General features: G+C 37.5%; 1 protein-coding gene across 2 annotated transcripts in view; it reads right to left on the minus strand.

Moving 5' to 3' along the window:
• Positions 1 to 879: 879 nt before the first annotated feature.
• The window catches only part of RBM25 (RNA binding motif protein 25), a 29547-nt gene continuing 3148 nt past the window's right edge, over positions 880 to 27278 (minus strand). The window contains exons 2-19 of one of the 2 annotated variants that reach the window (XM_015864596.1): positions 24390 to 24510; positions 22580 to 22629; positions 21435 to 21605; positions 21103 to 21160; positions 19986 to 20146; positions 17520 to 17702; positions 15311 to 15364; positions 14967 to 15050; positions 11104 to 11390; positions 10022 to 10220; positions 9764 to 9853; positions 9081 to 9154; positions 7906 to 8056; positions 7256 to 7580; positions 6031 to 6305; positions 5213 to 5311; positions 2993 to 3040; positions 880 to 2378 (exon numbers count right to left, since the gene is read on the minus strand). In XM_015864596.1, the coding sequence (XP_015720082.1) occupies positions 2286 to 2378; positions 2993 to 3040; positions 5213 to 5311; positions 6031 to 6305; positions 7256 to 7580; positions 7906 to 8056; positions 9081 to 9154; positions 9764 to 9853; positions 10022 to 10220; positions 11104 to 11390; positions 14967 to 15050; positions 15311 to 15364; positions 17520 to 17702; positions 19986 to 20146; positions 21103 to 21160; positions 21435 to 21605; positions 22580 to 22629; positions 24390 to 24495 (2508 nt within the window). In that variant the 5' untranslated portion in view covers positions 24496 to 24510 and the 3' untranslated portion in view covers positions 880 to 2285. The remainder of the gene's footprint in view (positions 2379 to 2992; positions 3041 to 5212; positions 5312 to 6030; positions 6306 to 7255; positions 7581 to 7905; positions 8057 to 9080; positions 9155 to 9763; positions 9854 to 10021; positions 10221 to 11103; positions 11391 to 14966; positions 15051 to 15310; positions 15365 to 17519; positions 17703 to 19985; positions 20147 to 21102; positions 21161 to 21434; positions 21606 to 22579; positions 22630 to 24389; positions 24511 to 27278) is intronic. The other variant, XM_015864597.1, reaches the window with a different exon arrangement.

Genomic DNA, 27278 nt, shown 5'->3' on the forward strand with positions numbered 1-27278 from the left:
CAGCCATATGTGCCCCAACCCTGGAGGGGCTCAAGGTCAGGTTAGATAGGCCTTGGGCAGCAATAGTGGTGGGTGGCAGCCCTGCCTACTGCATGGGGTTGGGACTGGGTGGGCTTTAAGGCCCCTTCCAACCTAAACTCTCCCATGATTCTATGACATTGTACCCAATACAGTGCTCATTCCTACTTCCTCCCACTACAGATGCAAATCTCAATTACCTGGATAGTTAACATTCCAGTTTAAGTACTGGATCTTCCTCATGCAGATGCTGCCTTCAGTCTCCTTCGAGCATACAAGCTTGCATCCATTCCACAAATAATGTAATAGACAAATATAGAACTGTAATGTAGGGTAAAGGAAAAGAAGCTGACGTTTCACAACTAGAAATCTCATGTGAGTATCTCAAGAAGGCCTGATGCAATGTGTCTCGTGGTAGCATTACAGGGCATTTGTTGTATTTTGCTTGTTTAAATACTATTGATAGAACACTGTGTTAGCAGAACAAAAAGCACTCATGAAGTTCACCTCTCCTCTGTACTTCCTAGGAACAGGGCAAGTTATGAACTTCTTGAATTTGGAGAACTAGGGGAGGAAGGGGGAGCTGGAGCATGGAAGCCTCAAACAAATTTAAGCACCACATAATGGTAACATCTGAGCATTACACTTCAAGTTGAGAAAAGCATGTAGCGTATAACATGACAGGGATGTGAAAGAACGCACAGGGATCACATCTGCATTTGCAGGTCTAGGGACCTCACAAAAATGAGGTGGATATTTAGAAAACCCCAACACCCTCATTAGTGAGCGCGTCTTGATTCACCAATTCAAAAAGCAGTGTTTAAAAAACCCAAAAATCGCACGCTGCACAAGACTCCAATGTCAGTCCTCAAATCAAATATATACATTTTTAATATTTGAAATATTTACATGGTGGAACCTTTACACGATCCCATTTGTTAAGAACAGTGTTTTCAAGTCTCCTCTCCAGATACAAAGAACTAGTAACTCAAGGTCACAGTTATGTTTTCTGAACAGGTCAACCTGTATCCTTCAGTTAAATACAATATAGAGATATCGGAACACCTTTATTTAATTTGTTTGCTATTAAGAATTTCATTTAAAAATTAAAAGTGTTTTTGAGATAGTTTGCTCCCTGGAACACAGTCCTGCAATCAAAACAGTTCATAGCACATTATTGATTTGTCTTCTTACCTGGGTATGAGATAAAAAAAATGCAGTTTACAGTACATCTCATCATTTATATCACATCAGCCTATTTATAAAAATCCATACAAACAAGGCAGTAAAATACAACCCTCTTTTTGTGGACAACAGACATCTTACAGTAGAAAACAAAAGTCAGGGCTAGTTTTAACAGTATGGATAAAAACAAGACTTCAGCTTTGTTTGAAAACTTACGGTTCAGTTTTTGTCAACCGCTACACTCAGTTACGACTCTGCAGCTTCCCAAGCACGTGTGTTTTCTTTTCTCATTACTCTAAAACAAACTTTTAATAATAAATATCAAAGTTTAAAAAAAAATCAATTACTTTGGAGATAAGGGACTACAGAGAAGTGACAAAAATGAAATCAAGAAGATATGAAAGACTTTTAAAAAAATTAATAGCACTCACTGAGGTCCTGTTCTTTTTTAACTGAGCAAATTAAAAGCTTCCTGCAATTTGCACTTCCTAGGAAAAAACAGAGCATCTGCAGAAAAATCAACTTCCAGCTTTATTGGGAGCTAAATGGACAGTGATACATCAACACCATTAACGGCTCGTGTCAGAACCAGAAGTGTGAGGAAACTTCCAGAATTAGTAAGGAGAACAGAAAACACACAAAACTGTTCCGTGGAAGCAGCTCTAACCACATAGTTTAAATTAAATTTTAACCTGTAACTGAGAATAGTTCCATATTAAGTGCAAATATTTTGCAAAAGAGGGTTTTTGTTTTGTTTTGTTTTTTAATATTTACAAGAATCAAAGTAACATAGGATTACCAGAGAGCGTGTACAGTAGCTGCAGCTTATAAAACATACCGGTAATTGTACCTGGTGAATTATAAAGAGAACCAATGCAGGATTTCAGATGACTAACTGAGAAGGGTAGAAGGGGCCTCTAAGCAGAGGACAAAAAAAATAATTCACATTTTCTACATTTAAAAAAAAAATGAAACAGGTCTCAAGTCTCTGAGAACAGAGAAGATTTGAAGTCCTTGGATGATGGAGGGGGGGAAAAAAAAAGCAAAAACTGAAATGGAACCCCAGAAGCAAGGAGAGTGCTTTATTTCACTAGACCAATCTTCTTGGCTTCTGTCTCGTATATCAACAACCTCCACATTTTGACTATGAAAACTTCAGCTTCTTCATCTAGTACCTGTAGGAAACACACATTTTATACATTATTTTTTAGGTTAGGGATTCTAGTAACGATGATTTATTCCAGTAGACATATCACAATCTGCAGCCAGATGAAAGATCACTTAGTACCCAATTCCAATGCAGTGGAGGTGATATAATCAATGCTAACTCTCTGAGTGAAACTCTGGATAAACTTCCAGGGATTTTGTCCATCCTGCACTTACACCTGACTTGACCTTACACACTTGTATATACTCACTAATTAGGAACAGACTCACCATAAAACAAATTAGAAAATGTAGTTACAAGAGAGTGAAGTTAATATTTCTGGTACAGTTCTGTTACTGTCAAGCCTTACCTCTACTGCTAAGGACAGAATCTTTCTTCTATATTTCCCAATACAGAGAGTTTCCCCACAGTGATCACTATTTTCTACCCAGAGGCCGTAACTGGAATATCACGTCTGTCCTAGCACAAGCTGTTTAATCAAAACAGCTTCCATATCTACCTACGGTATGCAAATTCTGTGAACACCAAATAGTTCTGTTATTGACTCCTACTAATTCACACAATTGACTACTAGCTTCTGTGCAGTGCAGAAGGTACATCAGTTACACAATTTCTGCTTACCATGGCAACGTCATCCAGTATGCTCTGTGGTGAACTGTGAGCCATAACCTGAAAGAAATAAATGTTTTTGGTCTGAAAACTCAAAGTAAACCATATGAATGACTTTGGGATGGAAAAAGAATTGCTACTTCCTAAGAATTTTTAATACTTTGCACAGATAAAAATGTTTCCAATTCATTAGTTTCTTGCGTTAACCAGAGCAAAATTTAAAATTTCATTAGATTTAATTACAGCAAGTGCAAGTTTATGGCTTGTTACTGAGGAACAAGTTCTAGCAAGCTCCAAAGATTCAACAGTCTTTCTTTGCTGGCTATTTGGCACCTTTGGTAAACTCCTCTTCCTTCAACAATGAAGACTGGAAGACTGAAGCAAAATTTGCTCCATCGTTCTAGTGCAGTTTTCATTCTTGAAAGGATTTTAATTTTCTAGAATTATAAAGCTGTCCTTCAAAACTATACAGTGACATTCTTTACGTTTCTTTTAAATATAATTTAGCATGACATATTTTCTAACTATTAACCACTCATGCCATAAAACAATCACCCAACCTGCTTTATGCAGTAGCCCTTCAAATTGTTACAGTTGGAAGGGACCACTGAAGGCCACCTAATCCAACCCTCCTGCAATCAACAGGGACGTGCACAGCTAGATAAGGCTGTGAAGGGCCTTATCCAGCCTCATCTTTAAAGTCTCCAGGGATGGGGTATCAACCACATCACTGGGCAACCTGTTCCACTGCCTTACCACACTCACTGTAAAACATATTTTCCTCACATCTAACCTAAATCTAATCACACTCTTTGAGCTTAAAACCATTTCCCCTTGCCCTGTCACCACAGATCCTGCTAGAGTCTAACCCCTTTGTTCCTGTAGCAACCCTTCTGATGCTGGAAAGGCCACTATCAGGTCATCTCACAAGCTCTTTCTTCCCCAGTTTGAAGAGCTCCAGTTCTCTCAGCCTGTCCTTGTATGAGATGTGTTTCACTCCACACATAGTTTTTGCGGTCCTTCTCTGGATACACTCCAACAGGTCCACATCTCTCCTGTATGAGGATTCCACACAGTACTCCAGGAGAGGCCTCACCAGTGCAGAGTAAAGGGGCAGGATCACCTCCCTTGACCTGCTGGCTAAACTTCTGATAAAGCCCAGAATATGGTTGGCTTTCTGGGCTGTGAGAGCACGCTGCTGGCTCATGTCCAGCTTCACACCCACCAGTACCCCCAGGTCTTTTTCAGCAGGGCTGTATTCAATCTTTTCATTCCCTCCCCCCCCCCAGCTTGTACTAATAATGGGGGTTGCCTTGACCCAAGAGCAAGATCTTGGATTTGGTTCTGTCAAATCTCGCAAGGTTCGTCTGGGCCCAACTGCTCAAAAGCCTGTCCAGGTTCCCCTGAATGGCATCCTGTCCCTCTGGTGTGTCAACTATACCACACAGCTTGGTGTCATCAGCAAACATGCTGAGGGTGCACTCAACTCCAATGTCAATATCACCGATTAAGTTATTAAAGAGTATTGGCCCCCGCATTGAATCCTGTGGGACACCACTCATCACCAGTCTCCATCCAGACATTGAAACACTGACCACCACTCTCTGGACTTAATCCTGCAGCCAGTAAAATATAAGCTGAGGGAAGTCTTTAAGAATATACTGTGAAAGCAGCATCTAATTTGATGGAATAATCTAAGCAGAGTTTAGGTCAAATGACTGAGAGGAATGGGAGAATGTCTTCTAGTGCTCGGTCTAATACCTTGGTATTTGTCTACTACCAAAGAAATAACAATAACTAAGAAGCTTTCTTAAAAAGTTGATTTGAAACCCACATGATGTCAGCCTACCGTCTTCCCCTGAATCCACATACATCCTACTCTGTAAACTAAAATGTTCATAGCAAATTAAATGTTTATCTGAAATCAAATGGTAAAATTATCAAGTACAACAGCTGCTTTTGTCAACTGCTCATTTCAGATGGCTTCATGGAGTAGAGCACTAAACATGAACATCTAGTATGTACACATTGAACTTAACCATTCAAGGAGGTAACCCGTAAAAACAGTGTACATACAAACCTGAAGTACATCAATCATCTCTGCTCACTAATATTATAAATTACAGAGAAGATAAGAACAGACTGCCTTCAAATAACAGATACTCCTACTATTCCTGCAGCTTTAATTGGCAATAAAATCCAGACTTTGAAAAAGACCTAGAAGATACTAACCTTAGAACAAACAAAGTCAACTAGTGTAGCTTCTTCTTCGCCAATATATTCTATTATTTTCTTGTTGATCCATGGTCTGATCCGACGTTCCATTAGTGTCTGAAAGAAAAATCACACCATTATTCCCATAAATTTTAATCACCCTGAAAAATTACTGCCAGAAAGGCAGCCAGAATACCCAAAACAACAGCTCAGTGAAAGATGACAGCTCCAAAAGTAAATTTCTCCTATTTTATTGGCTCACAATGTCAGAGGCAATGTTGGTGGTACGGTAGTAGAGCTTGAACCTTCCCAGCAGAATACTGTTATACAGTGTTCATGTGCAACAGATTACATCAGAGGGGAAGTCTTGCAAAATGGCATAGGATGTGAAAGTACATACAGTGCAAAGATATGGAACTGAATTCCTCCAGGAGGAAAAATTTGCACCCAATGATACTTGCTGAACATTTCTGTAGATCATGTCAGCTAATATAGATTTTTATTATTACTATTATTTTTTAAACACATACACCATGCAGGCCCTTGTCCATCACTAGTGAAAATGCAAATCCAGTGGTGATGACTATGTTGAAGAACAGTGTTTTGTAGCAGAGAATTTGTTATATCAAACAGTATTCTAATGCTCTTTGTTCTGTTGTAGTTTCTACAGAAATAAATAGGAGACATGACTTTCAGAGCAACCTACAAATAATTAGGTATCAACTGAGAACACTCAGTGATTTGGGTATCGCTATTTCTGACAGCTATTTAGAAACTTTTCCAAGGTTTGTTTAGAAAAATCAGGCTTTTTGAGCATGGTTAAGAAATTAACTTACCGAATCCACAATTGACCAGTCAAGAGGATATGCAAAGAGCTCTGGCTTTGCTGTGGGAATCTTCTCAATGAGACTCTTAATATGCTTGCGTTTTTCCTCTGTATTAACACTGCCTTTGATGTTGCTTTTATCTTCATCTCCATAATCCAGGGGGACAAGTTTCCTTTTCCGGGGCACATCATCACTGTCTTCGTCATCAAATTTATTGAAAACACTATCCACAGCAAGCTTCTTCCTTTTTACAGCATTGGGCTGATTAGGACTATTACAGGCACCTACAACCCATAAGACAGAATCACATATTCATGAACTGCAATTAAACCTAATTTGCTCTTCACACATTCTTTTTATGAATATCAGTTTGTGTTATATAATGCCAAATCTCAAAATGTGCTATTAAAATGTCTGGTTCAAACTGAGCTTCTTCAAGGTTCCAGAAAAACAGGCAGCTCTCCACTCATACTCTAAAGCCAATTAGCTTTAGTCCCTTACTGAGAGAGGGAGAAAATAACAGGAGTTCAAACCTTGGCAGTGGCAAAGCAACAGTGTGAAAGTTAACTATGAATCCAATTGTAGGAAAAGCATTAAATTTGTTAGACTAATAACATACAGGTGCTTTTCACTCATGTTGTAACATTAGTATGAGATCAACCTACAGCCTTAGTATAGTTCAAAATAATAAATAAACAAACTCCCTTGAAAACAAATATCATTAGTTCCAGTACTCTCAACAGAAATGTTATGTTTTTTTCAACACTATGAAATTGCTAAAGAGCTAAGGAACTCTATCCTCATGCTCCAACTGCAATTGTTACCACTTCACTGTACTACTTTAATGGGGGGGAAAAAAAACCTCATTTCCAGTTTCCTTGTTTTGAAAGGGTCTTCATGAATAAATATGTTAATTAAGTCTTAGACAATTCCCATAAACTTACATTAATGAAAAGTAACAAATAGTTTTACAAGAGACACTTAGAAATCTTCAAAGTAAAATAACTAATCTCAGCTTAGAGCATTCTTAAAATATTAATCCTTTAGGATGACTAGACTTCTCCACTCTACATTTCAGAAGAGAGATCTATATATTCCATATGCAGAACATATGGACAACAACACTTGACAGAACACGTTAAAATGTACAATATATTTGGAAAACTGGTCATCTTGCCATATTTTTATTTCATTGCAAACCCATTTCACCATTAACATAAAACTGTAAACTCACCTAGTTTGAGGCTAAGTCCTATTTTGGGCCGATGCTCCTCTGGCTGTTGCTGATCAGGTGAATTTTCATGGGGGATAATAATGCCACAGGGAGATTCATCACCAGGTGTGTTAGGGGTTGCATTTCCACTAGCAGAAGAAACAGATGGGGCAGAACTAATTGGTCGTAATGTTGGTTTAAGGCAGGGCTTTTGCTCAGGCTCTTCCTCTTCTTCCTCTGGTTCTTCTCTTTTTTCTTCTTTTTCTGCTTTTTCCTCCTCTTCTTCCTCAGACTCTGGCTCCTGTTTGATTTGTGGCTGCCTACGGCGCTCAGCCTCCTGCTCCATCTACAATGAAACAATTAGCAAATAAGCTCTCTAAAAACAACACTGTTAAAAAAAAACACCCATTAGTTAAGAATGAATACATACAACTATTGTCATTTTATTGAGAATTACTGGCTAATCTAGTTTTCTAACTCCATCTAGAGAGGCATCTGAAGCAATTTTTCATTTGTAGTCTTCTTACTGCTTGCCTGAATTTATTTAAGAAAAAGTGAATAGATAAAAGCATTAGTCATTCAATTTTTAGCTTACTAAACATTTAATATCACTTAAGATGAGCAGAATATCAAGAGATTTTTTTCTTTCTGTTGGACTAACATCTTCTTACCCTCTGGAGTTCTGCATCTGGATCTGGGTGTCCTTCTGCCAGGAGGCGCTGCCTGATTTCTTCTAATTCCTCCTTTTCTCTCTTCCTATCCCGCTCATCTGCTTCCATCTCTTTCTCTCGATCTCGGAGTCTCTTCTGAAGAGCACTACCCCTACAAAAGGTACAAAAATTGTACTTTAAAAGAACATTCCAATTATAACCTTGTACGACAATGCAAGAAGTACCCAATATTGATGTACGGCACTTAATAAATTAGAGCATAAAAGCACGTTATGTCCCCCATTCTTTTTAAACAGAGGAAACTAAATCCCTATGTACAGTTGTAATTATTCAAAGGCAAGGTAGATGGACAGCCAGAGGTTATATAGAAAAGACTCACCGATGTTGAGCCTCACAGTCAAGATACTCGCCAATGTTAAGGCTAGCTGTAGAAACTCCCCACAGGAGCAATCTCCAGAAAGAGATGCTGCCTTAGTGGTGGTCATCCCATTTAAGGATCTAGGAGAGGTGGTCAAGCTCCACCCCTTCTGGGAGCACAGCTGAATTACCTTCACCTGTGCTCTTGCAGCTGACTCATCACTTGCCTCAGATGGTTAATCAGAGGTTCAGGCTGTGATTAACAGTTTCTCTTACACCCCACATTCCAGTACAGAATTTGCCACCCATCACATTAAACAGAGAATAAGACTGTAAATATAAGTAAAATAACCAAATTTTATAGAGCTGTACGCATCAAGAACCAGTTCTAATATCTTAGTCTGATGCAAGTTTTATCTAGGCCCAAACTGAAGGATCTTTCTCATCCCTAGTATGCTTGTTCTTGATACAATTTGCAGCTTCCTTGTAGTGAACTATTTAGAAATAAGCTTCATCCTGTCTCCCTGCCTGCTCTAACATTATTTTGTACTTACAGTGACCTGTGCTGTGCTTGACTTGAAAGTTAAGCAGCAGGAAGGAATAGCTACTCCCAAGCACTAGCAAGCAGCACTTAAGGACTTTGCCTTTTCCCTCTGGCACCTAAAGAATGCTGAAATAACTTGGATACTTATATGACTGTTACTTCACCACTTAATCCCTTATATGTGAAACTCCACAAACCTCTGCCAACAAACCCCACAATTTTGTTAAAATGATTGGTGAATATTTTCTTGCCTGGGATCAACACAAACACACACCTGTAGTATTTTGGATCATCTCTGTCATCATCATAATCTTCTAAGAATTCTTTTAACCGTTTTGCTTCTTTTGCCTGCAAGACATCATAGCATAAAGAGTATTATTTCTGGTTTAAAAATCTAGTCACGTTTTTAGCAAGTCAGTGCTTCAAACAAAAAGGAAAACTATTAAACTGTGGAAGTATCCACCTTCTAAAGCTGTAATTTCAGATGACATTTCCAGCTGTTATATTGGCAACTGGCTTTAGTTCATCAGTTGTGAAATTACCACAGAAATTTAGCAGTGCTTAGCTATTACATAAGGCTCAGGCATATGAGAAGGCTGGAAGCAAAAATGCTTCTCTAGTTCCATTGCTATAATATAGAAAACATAGATTTTGAAAAAAATCTCATAAAAATACAGGTTACAGAAAGATTTGTGTGCGATGGTCAAACCATAGGGCTTGTACAGCTGCCTACTTCTCGTTGTCTTATCTTCACAAGATCAAGACACTGAATTGCTCAGGACTCTCATTGTTCTTCTGTTTGACATCTTTTTCAAGCCTATTAATTCAAATTTTTGGATATGTGCATATACAAAATGAAAGCACTAACACTGCACAAAGATAGCAGAAGAACATTCCTTTCTATGTGGGACAACAAATAACAAGGGGAAAAAAAATACAGGTAAAGCTAAGCCTTACCATTTCCCTCCTTCTTTCTTCTTCTCTTTCAGCCTCTTTTTCATATTCTCGACTTTTCTTCCTCTCTCTGATTTCCCAGTTTTTAAGACGCTGCAACAGAAGAAAAACATACAATCCAGTCTCAAGCAAATTAAAAGCAGAACTACTTTTAAGATAGTTCATATTATTATTTAGAAACACATCAGAATTAAGTAAAGTTAGTTATAGTTTAAGACTCTGCAACAAAGAATCCAATGGTTCTTAGAAATTCCAGCCTACCTCTTGATACGCAGCTTCCTTTTCCCGCAGTTTCCTCTCTAACTTTCGGCGTTCATAGGCATCTTCTTCATCTTCCTCTCGGTCTCTCTTTTTATCCTTTTCTCGTTCTCGTTCCCGTTCTCGTTCCCGCTCCCTTTCCCGTTCCCTTTCACGCTCTCGTTCTCTTTCCCGTTCTCTTTCCCTGTCTCTGCTTTTTTCTCTGAAGGAAGCAAGAAGTTCAAATTTAAGTACAGAGTCCTTCTTGTCCATTCAATGAAATGATGTACTTTTAAGTGTATAATGAACTACTTACACCATCTTGCAAGTTGTCTTTCTTGTGCAATTATACAGGATGATTAGCCAATACAGCAGTGGACATAAATCAGGACTTTGAGATAAATAGTTCTTGAATATAAGTAAGTAGTTGTTTGAGCACTGCAACTATTTAGTAGGAATATCTACAGAAGTTAAGCGTAAGCACACAGCAACTCATTTATCAGGTTACGTTTGTAGTTCTCTATAAACAAGTGACAGCTAAAAATGCCACACAAAAAAGTATGCTTAATAAACCCTTCACATTTTCACAGCTTACAGATAGTATAAGCCCCATTTACAAGAAAATGTGAAGTGTAACTGCTATTTCTCCTAAGGTGAAGATGAAAATGGTAGCACCTACAGACTGACATAATGAGTCACAGTTTAAGACTGGAAAAGGGATTCCCTTGTTTTAAAAAAACCAAACATCCATATATGCAAGGAAGATGAAAACTATTTAAGGCACAGAATGGTGAAAATGTCAGAGAACTTCAAGAACAAACAAAATTATGCATGAAAAAATGATGACTACTGATAAAACCTGTTTACTTAAGTCATAATTGGTGGCTTACTGCATGATACAGTCCTTATGTTTCTATGCTATGCAGGAAATCAAGTACTCTTCTGATTACTATAAATACAATGTTTAATATTTCAATTTCCCTTCTTTCATTCATTCATTCAAAAGGACCATCCTTATTTTGAATGGCAGCTTCTGTGCTGAATTATAGACTCAGCAAAAAAACACTGGAAGTAATGGAAACAGATAGCAACCTCAGGTGCACTACCTTGATCTGCTCCGATCCTTGTTGCGATCCGAACTTCTTTCACGATCTCTGTCCCGATCTCTATCCCGATCTCGGTCTCTGTCCCGGTCTTTAGTTCGGTCACGATCCCTATCTCGTTCCCGTTCACGCTCCCGTTCCTTTTCCTTCTCTCGTTCACGCTCCCGTTCCCTTTCTCTTTCACGCTCTCTCCTTTCTCGTTCACGCTCCCGTTCCCTTTCTCTTTCTCTGCGTTCTTTTTCAATTTCCTGTCTTTCTTTCTCCTTTTTGCCTTTTTCCTCCTCCAGTTTCTAAAAACCAACAAGAGAACTTACATAGTTAATTTTGTAGTTATACAAACTGGATATTCCCGACGCAACACACAAGGCAGGTAATGGAAATACCAAAACCGCCATTGATTTTAAAATATTAAGGAGGGTTTGGTGGGTATTTTTTGGAACTCATAAGTATGAAATCAAAATGCAGCAATCACAAGACTAGATTTCGTGCAAAAGCATAGATCTACACAGACCAGCAATCTCCAACCTTAGCAGAGCAGGGCTGGCCTCAAACAAGCTGACTAAACTGCACGTATGCAGTGCATTGCCAGTCATGATTCAAGTGGGCCACAGATTCCATTGGTCCTATATGCCACTTGGGTACAAGCAGAGTGAACTTCTAGCTGACAAAATTTAATCCTGTTCAACAAGGAATATATTTGAGTAGAATGCTTACTGGGACACTGTTTCACAAGAAGTCTTGGCAGACCGAAACAACCCTATATGAAAAGTTGGGTTAAGAAATTTTTTCCACTTACACATCGTGCATGTGGTTTAACAGTGAAGAGAGCTGCAACCTTTCACCTCCCTAAAAAAAAAAATCTAACAGTTCATTTGTAAAAATTGGACTCTGCAGAATGGAATCCTTAACTTCCACCACTGCAAGATGGAGAGAGTTAAAAAAAAAAATAAAATAAAAAGGTTGGAAATAGCTCTTTTGAAACACAGAAACTAAAGGGTTACCTGCTACAGTTTTACTAAAAATTGTGCAAAATTGCCATTTTTTAAATTTCACTTAGAAACAGTTCCTATGACCAGAATTCCTATAAGACAATAGAAAATACATCAACAGAATGATAGATAAATCCATCCTTGGAAGCAATTGTTATGTGTTAACTTACAGATGCTGTGCTAGGACATGGACCGCCAACACTGGATTAACCTTGCCTACAAGCTATGTTTCTGGGAGGAAGAGCAAGTACACGGTTCACAAATATACCAAATAACAACCAAGTACACCAAATTTCAACCTGACAGATGCCAGAATACCACTTTTTTTTTTTTTTTTTGAAAAATACTGAGCAGAATAAACACGTTTATCCCCTTTGGCTCCACGTTTACCATCACTGAAATGAAATTAAAATCTGGAACAATCAAACAGCATTCTGTTTTTTTTTTTTTCTTTTCTTTTAAACAAAGCATGTAAGACAACTTTAAAAAGCAATCTTACCTGATAAATGATCTTCTGCCATAGGCACGGGGACCAGAGAACCAACAAAAGATTACAGAAATAAAGCTAATTCACTAGTGATTAATGTATCCAGTGAAACTACTCTGCATCGATAGCACAATACAGGCAAACCAATATTGGATACATTAAAATCACAAAAGGAAAAAGGGACTAAAAATGGTAGGAAATAGGTAGAAAACTGGTATGAAAAACAAAACTTGGATTCTAAGAGATACATGGGGCTGAAAATCAATTTCTAAAGGACCATACTTTACAGAAGTTTTACAGTATTAAACCTCAGTCTAGTCAGATGATAAACTAAGCTGCCAACTTCTAAAAATCCAACTTACCTCAAATTTCATATACTTTTTTAAAAGTTTATATACTGCAGTGGTTGATACTTACAGGTTATCTTAGATGTTCCAATAGAAATTTCTTTTGCTGAACTGCTTTTTTGCCACTCAAACTTTGTGGTGAAAAACATTCTCATGTGTTTGGGTTTGCTTTTATGTTGTTTTTTTTTTAAACTTAATGTTTACACGTGTGCAAACGCACAGCCTTATAAATGAAAACCCATTATGTAGGTCCGCTTCCTTAAAATTCAATTGGAAAAAAAAATAAGTCAGCCTACTTCATAATCTAAATCTGACCTCAACTTCTATCAGCCTAAACAAGAGGATCTGAAAGGGTAATGGGATGGGAACAGTATCTGATATATTGAAGTAATGAACAGAAATGAACAGGTAGAAAAATCATAAATCTTACCTTGAGCTCTCTTCAGACTCGTCCGTGCTGTAAATGGACGCCCCCTGCAATCCTGATACCCTGACAGTCTATGGTTATTGTTTTATAAACTCATACCAAAAACATGCAAAGGTTCACTGTGCTCACTAACCAGCTGCTAAAAATTCAACAGCCCCTTTTAAAGGTATCCAATATATACATTGACTGTTTTCAGTTCGACTTTGATGTTAAGTAACAAGAACAGCCCCCCAAAAATGAAGATTAAAGGCAGAATATGCCCAAAAGCTTCTGGAGCAATGAAGCACTTTTTGTTTGTTTGTTTGTTTGCTCATTTTTGTTAAGCATATTACTTGTTTGCATCTTAAGAACAATGGCTTTTTGGGGCTTGGAATTGAACACAGTTCTACTGAAGTTCCACTGTGAATCAGTTTCACGCTGAATTGCTGAGCTTCTCCAGATGATTTCTTCTGGAATTTTTCCCCCTCATTTCCACCTTTAACAACTTTGATCAAGTGAAAAACCAAACACATATATGTCTAACAATGTGTAGTCACTTGCATTTGTACAGATTAAGTTGCACGAAAACACAGTACCATCTTTAGTAACTACACAAGGTAAAGCTGAGTAGCATGGGCATTTTTCCCATTGATGCAGCTTCAACATTTTCATTAATGTTGATTACAGATATTTTGAGACATAAGTGTGGGCTCAAAAGAGGAGTGTGCTGCTATCCCCCTACACCAAGGGCCTTTCCAGTTTCATAGGGGAAAAATATTATCAACTTCAAGCAAAACATTAAAACAAGAACATGGCATGCATAGCTGTGCTTTATGATATATAAGTTTCATTTTACTAAGCAGAAACATTCACAGATGCGATAGCATTAATGGAAACTTCCTTAAGTGAGAACTAAGGTGGGATTTAATATACACCAACATTTCCAAGCCAGTTACCCCTTTGCATATTTTTCTGAGGGGGCATCCATAAGTATAATAAAAAACAGAAGCTCATACTTACATCCTATTCCATGTTACTTTCCAAGCTGTGAGTTTCATCTTGCATTAGTCACCATATGATCTCTATCATAATGGTGGGGGTCAATGAATAGATTAGCTTTATGGGAATTTACAGTTCTTCCATGCATCTAAAGTTTGGTAAGTCTGGTAACCACTGACCTAGTTTTAATCTTTCCCCCACTCTTAACTTAGAACTATTAAAATAAAAGACTTAAATTTAATTCAATTTTCAACTCTTCGTAAAATCTTGGATTATGTTATAAATCTACCTACAGAAACACACTCAAGTGTATGTCTTACACTGCAGCCCCATTTAGCCTTTAGTATAAATATCTCGACTTAATGTTTGTGAAGAAACTTAAGCTGCCTTTATTCATGTTAAAGTGAGAAGACTGAAAAATAATCAGTAGCAATCAAAAGCCTTAGCATAAAGATGTCAAGCGCCACTTTAACGTGGTAATTGTCTTTTTTTTTACTGGTCAAGAGTTACATGTATATTAAACCTAACATAAGCATCATTTTAAGTGATATCGCAATGTACTGCTACATTTTATAATAGTGTCTTTTTGGATTTTGAAAAATTCTAATTTGTATTAAGCGCAAAAACAAGAATACTACCTTGTGTGTGTCTCTGAATTTACTGATCTCTCTTGATATCAGGTCTCTTTTGTCTTCCTCCATTTCTATAGCATTTATATCCTCCTAAAAAACAAGGGGGACAGGAGGAGAAGCATTAAGAGCTGTTTGTACAGACATAGGAGAACAAGAGAAAAGCTGAAGGTTAGAATTTTTCAACCAGTCTTGTAAGAGATACATAAAGTCCTTCTGCAGTACCAAACCTGACAGTCTGATGTTAATGAGTGAAAAAAAAATAAAAATAAAAAAATCAGATGGACAAGAGTCACAAATCTGGCAACTAGCAGTAAACACAGTCATTGTCAAAGCCTACAATGTAAACGAACCTTGGTGATGAGTGGATAAGGTATCAGTGGGGCCACTGGAAATCTGCGGAAAATCTGCGGAAAAATCCACGGAGATTTTTTTTTTTAAAAATAGATTGCATACTACTCTGAAAAACAATGTTTTGTATGTTTGTACTACAAAGCAATGTTGTATTGCTGTGATCTCATTTCTTGATTCAACAAAATTACAGAAGAACCTCGCTAATTCTCCCTTCTCTGAACTACTTCAGTAGACAGTGAAGTCTCATATTACTAAGACTTCACTGAATCATCAAGTATACTACAGGACATTAGTATGCTATGAAAACATCATAAACAAGACTAAGCTACACTTGCCAATACAATCAGTATATTTGTGGTGCACGAGTTTGCTTTACTCGCTAATTCGCAAAATTTGGTAAGTTGCACCTACTAACTAGTAGTGCGAATTAGCGAGGTTCCCCCGTGCTCGAAATTGAAAAACAGATTCCACTCACTCTCAGTTCCCCACACACATTTTTCAACTCCCCCATATCAGACATGCCTTCATCCATAGGAACTAACACCAGACTCAGTTTCTAACATCAGTGGGAGCTTTCTTTACCCCCATGCCCTCCAGGGCACTAAAGCCCCAAAGCTAGCAAGCTTCCCCAACCCCACATATACATATCTGCATCCATCTTCCCTTTCCCACCAGAACACAGTCCTCCTCTCTCTCCTCTTTCATGGCCCAGAGAACAATGAGCTAGGACCATCTCTTTACTCCCACTTCTATCCGCACAGGCCAATGATGGCAACTTCAAGTTTCCTTTCCTTCTTCCCAATATGGGAGGAATGATGGGATGAAATTTCAACCCACAAGAACTAAGAGCATATTTTATCCACTTGACTAGCTCAGATTGGTTAAATTTTACATCACAGAAAACTAGCAGAGTGTCTTTCTGTCCCAGTGACATACTCAGCACTCATCTCTCAAGACTGATGGCTTCTTACAGCACATAACTACCTGTCCTAAATCATCACCATATAAATGTACTCATAGAACAATTTACATTTCAACAATGCATCTAACAAAAAACATAGCTGATACCATTAGACAGTGACTCATTTGTTCATTCTCATCCAAGAAAGCATCTTCTCCCAAAGGAAGGGAGAGAAAAGAAAGACAAATTCTCAGCTCAGCACTCTTATGCCTTAGGTTAGCCATGGCTAATAATGTTATGGGGAAGATATGTTCACTCCCTGAGGGAGATGTTACTTCTTGCACCACTCTTAAACCCCATAAGTATCTGAAACTGCATTATTGACTTTGGAATAGGTACTTTACAGAAGACTTAAGTGCAGAAAAATCTTGATCAGTTTTCCAATCTTTCATATTAGGTGCAGAATGGCAAGCGTAAATCTCCATTTTCCCATGCTTAGAAATTTGGCTGGAAAAGCTAAGTCTGAGTTTGTTCATTCTTAATCCCTCTTCTCCAGAGTTTGTTTTAAACCACAAAAAGGTCATTCACAGAAGCAGGTCTAAACCAGAACATTCATTCCTGCTTAACAATTTTTTTTTGCATTACACAATATAGTAAAACCAGCTGATAAATTCCAGCCAAATTGACACATGCGTGTAAAAGTAATTTTGCAAAGTAGGAAGATTATAATATGCCTTTCATCCCTGAAGGATCCTTCCAAAATTTGTGAGACACTCAAATATACGGCTAATGAAATTCATCCACATGTGGAGAAACAGCTGCAATCAAGTTGGATCACGGTACATTAAAATAATGTGTACTATAAGCAAAGAGAGAAATTTGTCAAAAACTACCAGAGCAAATCCCTACCATTACAGAAGTGCCCTGGCATTATTAAATGGAAATGCAAAGTATGCAGAAAGTTTTTAGACGTTTTTAAAGTTGTCATCTGAAAAACCTACATGCACATACAGTTTAAACTGCACTCAATTTAGTATTTCCACCTTCAGAGGGATGAAAGGTCAATTCAAACCTGCTCAGATTCAAAGCTGTTGTTCCAAGAAGTTTAGATCCCTAAACCATCCTGAAAGGATAGTTTCTATAACTAACTAGTTTTCAGCATAAAACATAAAACTGCTGCTGACATCAATGCTTGTTGATCTGGTTTCTCATCATGAGTTTAGGTTAAAAGCGTTTGCACAAGGTTTGGCCATTATATAAAGCTGAGTTGAAGAAAAATCTGCTTTGTCCAAAATCAAAACACATACGTCCTCCTTCTTTTCCTTTTTCTTCTTCCTGGGGTGAGAGTCAGATTCCTGGGAGGGGGCATTGAGCTCGCTGGAATATTCTCGTATTAAGACATCAATGGCCCCTTTAATTATCTGATCTCTTCTCTTTGTTTCCTCATCCAGTGCTTCATCATCATCATTTGTAGTCTCTGGTCTGGAATTCTAAGGAAAAATGGCAAAGTAACAGAAATCAACAAATTGAGAATAATATTAGTGTTATTTTAGAAGTTAACCTTCCATCATCATATTAATGTACTTAGTTTTTACTAAAACAACCCCCAAGTAGTAACTTTATTTTAGCTTTATTTTTACTCAGATCTTTGCACACTAGCAGTAATGAAGGGATCACAGTTTTACTTGTGGAATGACAGTTGAGAGCAGACATAGGATTGCAAAATAAAACCCAAATAGTGAGTGACTAAAGAAAAAGAACACACACAGAAAGGCAATCATTATAGCTCCACTCATGGTCAAAAGCTTCTGCTCTGTTTCCTTCACGACCTTTAAGCTGTTTCAGAATCAGTTCCTCAATGCCTACTGAGCTGCCATACAATGTAAGTATCTAACCTTAAAGTTGTAGTTTATTAAAGGAGAATTATATGAAACTGCCCCAAAGCCCACAGGAGCTCATGGAAAATAAAATTCATTAATTGTACAAAAGCTTCACTGATGTTTTAAACCCAGTAGTAATACAAGTGATGCTAGGAGGAAAGAAAAGTCTGAATGGAAGAGAACAAACAAATCTTTATCTATGCTCACAGTTAATGTATTACTTCATTTAAAACTCATCACGTTAGTAGTCTGCTTAACTGAGCATCTACTGCATTTATTACTGTACACTAGGTACATAGTCAAAAGCATCAAGAGTTTCAGGTGACGACTATGTCTCTAGTTCTCATTAAAAAAGAAAATAACTCTCATTAAAAGGAAGTACTTGCGTGTTTGCAATTCATTTTACATACCTTTATTAGCAAACCTAAACTTCCTAAAAACTGATTTTTTAATGTGAATAATAGTTCCCTGAACAAGAGCCTATTCAATTTCATGGAAAGTAATTGTCTTAAATACTGAATATCTTAAGGAGTCTATAATACTTTAAGATAGTTACAGAGCAAACTCAACAACTTGTGACACAAAATGCTAAGAAATAAGATTGATTTTAACACACAAACTTGACAGATGACTGCTCACTGCCTGATGCCCACATCTTTTACTGAATCATGAACCTCTCTCCTTTTCATTAATTTGTTCCAGAAGATTTGTCAATAAAAGGAACAGACAGTTACTCTGCCAGAATTTGCAAACTAACAGATCTGGAGTTTATAAACTTAAGAACTAATAAATAAAACTGAAGCAACAGAATCACACACTACAGCTATTTTCTATATTCTACACTTCAGAATTAATTTTTAATTGATTCCATAGATGCAGTTGTATTTTATAAATAATTGTGAACAGATTAAACTTCAGTTGTGATGAACAATATGCCCCAACAGCCAAAGGGCCAACCATATCCTGAGGGGCACCAGGCACAGTACAGCTTGCTGGTCAAAGATAGGGACTGTACCAGTTTAATCAGCATTGGTACAGTCTCACCTCAAGCACTGTGTGTACTTTTGGGCTACTGTACATAAGGTATTTTATAAACAGTACAATGTGTCCAAAAGACGGTAACAAATGCAGTGAAACAATTACAGGACATCACCAAGGAGGCTCAAACTGAAGACACTTGGTCAGTTCAACTTACAGAAGCCTAATAGATGACCTCACTGCTGTCTGTATTTTCCTCATGAGGGGGAGCAAAGAGGGAGGTGCTCATCTGTGCATTGGTCACTGGACAAGGGAGAATGACTTAAAGCTACATTAGGGAAAATTCAGATTGGATCATAAGAAACAAAGAATTTTTTAATGGAGAGGGTGAAAGGCACTGGAACAACCTCCCAAGGCAAGTGTTCATGACTCCAAGGTTCTCAGTCTCAAATAAGCATTTGGACAGTGCTTGCAGATAGAATTTAACTCTTAGGTTGCCCTGTGCAGAGTCAGGAGTTGGACTCAATCCTCCTAAGTCCCTTCTATCTCAGGATATTTTATGATTCCATGACTGCAAAAGTTAAACAAAGCTAACTTGTATATAACTGTGTTTGTGTTCATCTAGAATGTTGTGTAGGTACACCTAAAAGGGGTAATAAATCTTAAAGCGGGTTAATGCAATTATTTGTAGTAAACATGGTAAAAGTTTTCAAGAGTACTTGTGAATTAAGAGCTTCCACTTCATTTCCTTTCATTGCATCTTCAGACTCATTAATTCGATTCTGGCAAAATCCTAAAGTGAATTAGTGGCAGAGAAAAGAAAAGAAACTAGGAGACCGGTTCGCAGTTTGATCTAAAAAGCACATCACATTGCCCTCCTGCCAAAATAACACAAGTCATATATTATATACGTACCCCATTAGAGGCCTTTTTCTTTGCTTTCCACTCATCTAGCTGAGCCTTTGTCTTTGCATCAACTTTTACTAGTAGCTTCTTCTCTCCTATCTGGAGGTCATGGAGTAGTCTCAGTGCCCGTAGTGTGGATTCTGGTTCTTTGTATTCACAAAATCCAAAGGCTGAAATAGATGATTAAAATGAGAAGTGAGCGTGTTAAAGCTCTTCTGGTAATCAGCTTTGTTTAAACAAACCAATATATTTTGAATCAAAATTTGAACGTAGATACGTCTCCATTTAAAGTACACAAAAAAAACCCCAACAAGATAATTAAGTGTATAACGTTTGATATAAGGAATAGCCTGGTAAATAAAGTCAAAACCAATGTACAACACTGTAGTTTATAAAGCATTTAAAATGATCTTAGCTAACAAATGTAACCCATGCAAAGAGGCATCTCAGATTTGCAACTGTCTGAAGATTGATAACATCAATCAAGAGTACAGCATTAATCTAGAGTATTTCACAACAGTTACAGAAAGTTGTGAGGGGAAAAGAACATTGTGAATATTAAATCATGTATCAGAAAGATAAGAAAACAATAATTATATAATCATATTATAATATTTAATTATAAGAAATAGTAAAATAGAAGAATATACAGAAACATTAACAGAATAACCATAATTATTTCATATACCCAATGGACAAACATTATAGGAAAAAAATGAGTACAAAACGGGGATAGGAAAGAATGAAAAACTTTAAATCAGGAAAACCTCCTTAACAGTTAAAGCTAATACACAGTAATGGAAGTGACTACCAACGGTGCTGCAAATCCATTCCCCTGGAAGTTAAGTCCAGGCTGGTAGCTATCTCTCAGAAATGGTCTATAAACACATGATGTAGTCTCAGAACAGAAAACATTTTAATCTTTCTCAGTTTCTTTGGTTTTTTTTTCCTGTGTTAATTTGTAGGACAAAATACTAACACTGTATCAGGAAGCATTTAACAGTTAAGTTCTGTATTCAATATCTTAAAACATTAAATATTAAAATAACATCGCCAAACATCTCATAATCTGCCAAGTAATAAAAACATTATTTTGATCAGAGATTTTGAAAAGCATGAACATTACCTTGAAGTTTTCCAGATGCCCCTTGAACTCTTTTCCAACTCAAAACCAAGCCACATTTCTGCATTAAAGACAAATAACATTTGAGTATTATTTTGTATGAAACATTAAAAAAAGTTAACAGTTGCTGCACAAACCACATCTATATTCACTGACATATACAGCTAAAAAAAATTACCCTTCCCTTATTTATTGACTGTAAGGTCAAAGCTACTGGACTGCTGATCCAGTAAGTAGGACCAACCCCGCTTTTAGTTTCAGTTCCACTACTTGGAGGATCGCAACTTTATTTATTAAGCAGGGATTAATGATAAAAAGCAGCCCTCTATACTTACTGCTAGAAGCTGCCGTATGAGCATGTCCGAGGCCTTCTCAGAAATGTTGCCTACAAAAACTGTGGTAGTGGGACCACTATTTTCATCATTTTCTTTGTTCTTTAAGCCAGGGTGATCTTTCCTCACTCCTAAGTGTTTTCCAACCATAGACACTGTGGTAGGGACTAATACCTAGAAAGAGGAGGAGAGAACACAAAATAAAGCACTGCTGCTGTTTTTTTTTTCCCCCCTATATTTAAATTTTTTAAGACAAAGTAGGATAGACATGAATTTGAAAGTTAATTTTTTATATGACTTCTGATTCAATTTATGGAGTGAGTAAATAAACATTTCACATTTCGATATCCATTCAACATCAAGAGAATGTCATTTTCTGATAGAAAGAAAAAAGGTGTACCTGAACATGGCTACTGGAAGGTCTCACGGCAAGCATGCAGTAATATTAAACATCATTTGTTTTACAAATTACTCATTTGTGACATATGAGTCATGGGAAGTTGAAGCACTGCACCTAACATTGTGCTAGATGCTTAAAAAAAAAAGCTGCAAGCGTAAAGTAACTTAGACTTAAATCTTAAAAGGTTTCACTGGACATATAACAGGTCTTAAAAACTTCGAGAGCAAATAAACACTACTCATTAAGTTGGTCAGTACACAGCCCATAGCCATTTGCTTTCAGTTAAGGAGCAACTACTTGTAAAGCAAACTGTACAGAGACAGACAAGAATGTTTGTTCCAATTTGCTGCACCTCTCCTTCCACTTAAGAAGAAAGATTAGATGGTTCTCCTCTCAAAACTTCTTCTAAATGTGTCAGTTTTAATAATGTTATGAGGAAAGTGAATAATGTATTTGTTCCAGCATTATTCTCTTAAACACCACTGGTTACCACAAACATATCTTTCTATAACAGATAATGCAAACTATCAAAAGAATATATCGTTACTTTGGGGAGATTTCTTATGCTAAATCACTAAAATGCTAATTCACCTACATGTCAATATATAGCTTTCATACTTTAATTAGCATAATAATTTAAATAACTATTAAACGTTTCTTTCCACAGTATGTCTTTTAATGAAATAGTTCAGAAGACAAAAATACTGTTGAAATCTACTCGTGAAACTCATCCCAATGTAATACTTACAGTTGGAGCAGGAGCCATAATGCCCATTGGCACAGGAATCATAGGGGTCCCTGAGAAAGGCAACACAGAACATTAATCTGTCCAGTTAAGATTACTGATAAACACAGATGAATTGCTCGCAGTCATGATTACTAAACAAGACAGCAATTTAGATGACATGAGAATTTTAGCGTATTGATTACCAGTAATTCCTTAAGCACTCAAGCACAGCCTGAGCATGGTTTCAGAACATGAACATCCTGGCTACTCTTAACATATTCTCATTTTGGCCTTGTTCTTCACCAATAAACTTATTTTAAAAGCACATTCAAACCACAGTATTGCTCTAGAAGATGAGTGAGGCTGAGAATCCAATAGACAAATAAGTATTCTAAGTCCAAAAGGTAGTAATCTCATTCCTTATTTGATCAGTTCCAACAACACAATCAGTCCCTTCATAGTGTTTAGGGCTGAGGTCCAAAAGCATGAAGCCTGTTAGCATTCTTTATTATTTATGACACAGCTTAATAAAGGTTGCATTTAAAAAGAAAAAACAATTCACAAGCACACTACCCCATTAATTATTGAGCTTAAGTCTTTAAATTTTAATTAACACCACTATTTAATAGTGTGAAATTATATGTAATATCCTTCTACCCACTACAATACTCACTGATGGCTTTAAGCACTATCATGTTAGCTAACACCTAGTCATAATAAAGGCTGTTTACCTTTACATACCAACTGTTACAGGGGAGATAAAGCTATCTGTCAGTAAGACAGTAAGACACAAGAACAATGAAGTTAATTTCACGTTCTTCACGAAAATACTCTCTGGGGATCCAAGATCTTTTTTCATGCTACACAAACATCTTCAGCCTTTGATTCTTCTTTCTAACAAATTCTCTTCAGAGAATCTGCTCTCAGTTTTAATGCACCACATCATGTCTCAGACTAGAAGAATCAGCCCCAGACAGAGTCTGGTAGTGCAGTTGTAACAAACTGATGTGCCTAGTGCTCAGCAGAACCCAATAAAATCTAATAAGATGTTGGGCACCATCAGTAAACATACTGATGATCAAGACCATGGGCATCATTTTGCTGCTCTATAAAAAGTCAGTGCATCTGTATCCCAACTAATACCTACAGACACAGTCTGCAATGCAAGAACATGCAGACTTGTAAGAGCAACTACCTGACTGGAGTTTTGAAGCAGCTCATTGGCAAGGAAAGAATTTATCCTCTGAGATACTCCAAATGCAAATGCTTGCATGGAACGTGATGAAAAAGACCAAAAGATGCCATTTGCCAAATGCTCGCATCACAGTTCAGGAGGACAACAGACATAACAAGGAAGTAGCACTTTTACACAGCTGGTAATGAACTGCTGGAACTTGGAACAAGAGGTGACTTGTTATTCCAAGAATGGTTACCCCTGTATTTTCACACCATGCGTACTTGGCATGGAGAAGTGTTTCCAAAAGCTACTACAACAGCTTATTTGAAAGTAATCAAAATCTGTATACTGCCAAGAAAGTGACTCTTAAAATACCTAACAAAAATGACAATCTAGCTTCAGACTTAAACAAAAGGACAACAGAACTGGTACCATGTCTAACAGATTAATTTCTGGTCAGAAGTAAGCAGACAGTGACAGACCTAACAGAGTTTGTGCACTTGACATGTTGTGTAGCTACAACTAGAGACTCAATTGCAATGAACACAAATCAGTGTTACTGTAGTACAATTAAACCCAGTAACTCCTGGAAAATAGTAGCTTATAACAAAACCAAATTTCTTTCTGCAACAGCTTCATACATTAAGAACTTACCAGGAGGCACAGGTGGAGGAAAGCCGGGAAACTGTGGAGGTGGAATCCCAGGGGGGAGAGTTGGGATTCCCATTGGAGGGCGATTCAAATGAGGTGGGAAAGACATTCTTACAGAAGCAATCTGTCAAAAGGATAGAAAAGGAAAACTGTATTAGTCAGTTCCCAAAGATAAATCATAAAAGCAGACAAAATGATACATATCTAATGATGTTCAAGCTTTATACGGACATTCACCTACAAATTAAAACATTTTTAATAATCAGCTGGGGAAAAGTTTTCTTTGTAATACAAGTATTCCTTACCAATGAAAAACAGCAGTAAAAAAACCCACCATAACCATTATGTGCCTCATTATATCAATGTTTTACAAAGAACATGATCTAAACAGCATTTAATAGCATGCATGTTGTTTCTTTAAAATGAAGGTTTTCTTCTTTGCAGTATCTGAAAGCAGAAGCAAGCTTGGAATACCCTCTTTGGTAAAGCAAGTAGTTCTCCAGAACAAGAAATGATCACATAATACAACCATAGCACAATTTCAGAGAGAGAAGTGGGGAATCCTCATGTACAGCACTGACAAGAATTGAAGATAACACCACAGACACTGGAGAAAACCCCAGTCTCCAGAATGGAGGCAGTTAAACACTTGGAAGAAGGTCCTCTGATCTATTTTTTCAACTTCCAAGCTCACAAACCTTCTAGACCCATCAGGGAGGATAGCCTGGGAGCTGAGGGTCAACGCACTATCACAGAGAACAGAAGATTTAACATCATTTTCCTACTCAGTTATTCTTATGCAGGTATTACTGACACCACCCAATAAGACTCAAGATCACCCAAAACTAATGCTCTTGCTTTTAGAATTTTACCAGCAACCTCACATAGTTAAGTCTTGGCTCTCACTCTATAGTACCAAATGGAGCTCTGGTTACCAACACCCACTGCAGGTCACACAGTTTAAATCTCTGGGCCCTTTAAGTCTTTTAATGCTTGTTAAAACACGCTAAATTACTGAGCAGTAACTTGTCATGCCTATATTTTCTCATGAGTACATAGGCACATCCATACCATGCTGAGGAAGCACTGAAGCTTCAAACACCCTGGATTACATAGATAGAAGTCGCAAAGACTATCAGATAAGAGCCCAGTGAGCTTCCCATATACACAGCTATGTTTCCTGAAAGACTGAGCAGTACTGTAGGCTGCAGTGCAGTTGTTTTTTTCCAAACAGGCAAATGGAAGTCAAAACCATGACAGAAGGCCTTGAGAGCAAGAATTACAACGAATAAAATTCTGATAACTAAAACAGATCTGTAGATGGGATGGTGCACACCCGGTTTCCTACCGCTGAACGCTAAACAGGAGGTGAGCTTGCTGGATACAAATGTAACTTCCACACCTGTGCAAGAGCAAGTACCTAATGATAATCGTAAACAGTAAAAGAGCTAGAATCAGTACTTTAACATAATAGCAGATGCAAGTAAAAGAACTCAAAATAAAGACAAGCCTGTAGCAAAATCTCATTTCCAAAGAGTCTATAAACAGCCATGAGGGACAAGGGCATACAGCCTACTGGAGAGGATTACAGAGAAACCTAGATATACTTGGCAGCATCTTTGGAACTCCAGAAATTGAGTACAAGAGTTCAAGTGTGAACCCACAGCATAATTCACCTGAAGATACTGAATCAGTCACAAGAGGTTCATGATGACTGCATTAATTGGCCCCAAAGAGCATTCATCCACATCACACCAAGAGAAAAGATACACTCCTTTTGCACAAGGTCTCTAGGATGGTACAAGAAACAAGATAGCAAATTTTTCCTCCACCAGTTTAACGATGATTATTTCATACAATGTAAAAACAGAAAGCCTTTTTGTTCTTTATAATGGATACACTTAAATAACTATCGCTTGTCACTCCTGACTTCTTAAAGAGAACCTGCAAAAAGAAAGCAGCAAAGATGTACTGCCAATGCATTTGATTTGGAAGAACATTGTTTATAGAATGAAGAGTCTACACACCAACAGACTCTCCTCCACAATGTGAAGCCTGGATGGTACGGAACAGTCTAGAACTTCCTTATTATTCATCTTTGTATGAAACTAGGCAAAAACTCAAAGCAGCTTTGGAACAGGATGCCAGAGTAATTATCTTGTGGGTCTGACGTTCCATAGAGGCTACAGTAGAGTTACGTAATTTGAGGTCCACAGGACATAAATGAGAGGACTGTTAAACAAAAAACAAGTGGGAATTTTCCAAGCTGCCAGTAGGTGCAACCTCTTCTTGTTCTAATAAGCACTTTATTTAAGGCACCATTTCAGGGAAGTATAAAAAAGCCTGGGGAGTAAGAAGTGAAACAGTCCTTTGAATTAAAAAACGTTGAAACATACTGAGCTTAATGGACATCTCACACGCACACAGGCAGAGGGCATTTCCTTCAAGTTTTTTCTAAAATCAAAAAGCAAAATGACAGCAGACAAGTTATCGTTACTCCACAAAAGTAACAAAGCAGCAAGGACAGATCAAATTTAGTCTTTATGTCACCTAGTCAGATGGATGTGAAACATACAATTATCTGCAGCATTTCATTTTACTTGAAACGCTCTTTTTTCCCCCCAATATCTGTATGGTTTTCTTGACAACAGCTAGTAAGCCATTCTGCTCCTGCCTTAAATCTCACACGATCCACTGCTGGCACCTCTGCTGTCTGGGACACTGGATATCAACAGCAGAGAAAATCTTGGTCCCTTTCCTGCTACTGTATGTAACTACTAATGTGAAACCAGCTAACAAAACAGCAAGCGCTACACAAGCACAGCTACAATGCTCCAGGTTCAGCTTTAGTCTAAAAGGAGTTCGGCTGCTTTCATTCACTGATCTTCCATT

This window comes from Coturnix japonica, chromosome 5 (genome assembly GCF_001577835.2).
Source record: "Coturnix japonica isolate 7356 chromosome 5, Coturnix japonica 2.1, whole genome shotgun sequence".
Taxonomy (NCBI): domain Eukaryota; kingdom Metazoa; phylum Chordata; class Aves; order Galliformes; family Phasianidae; genus Coturnix; species Coturnix japonica.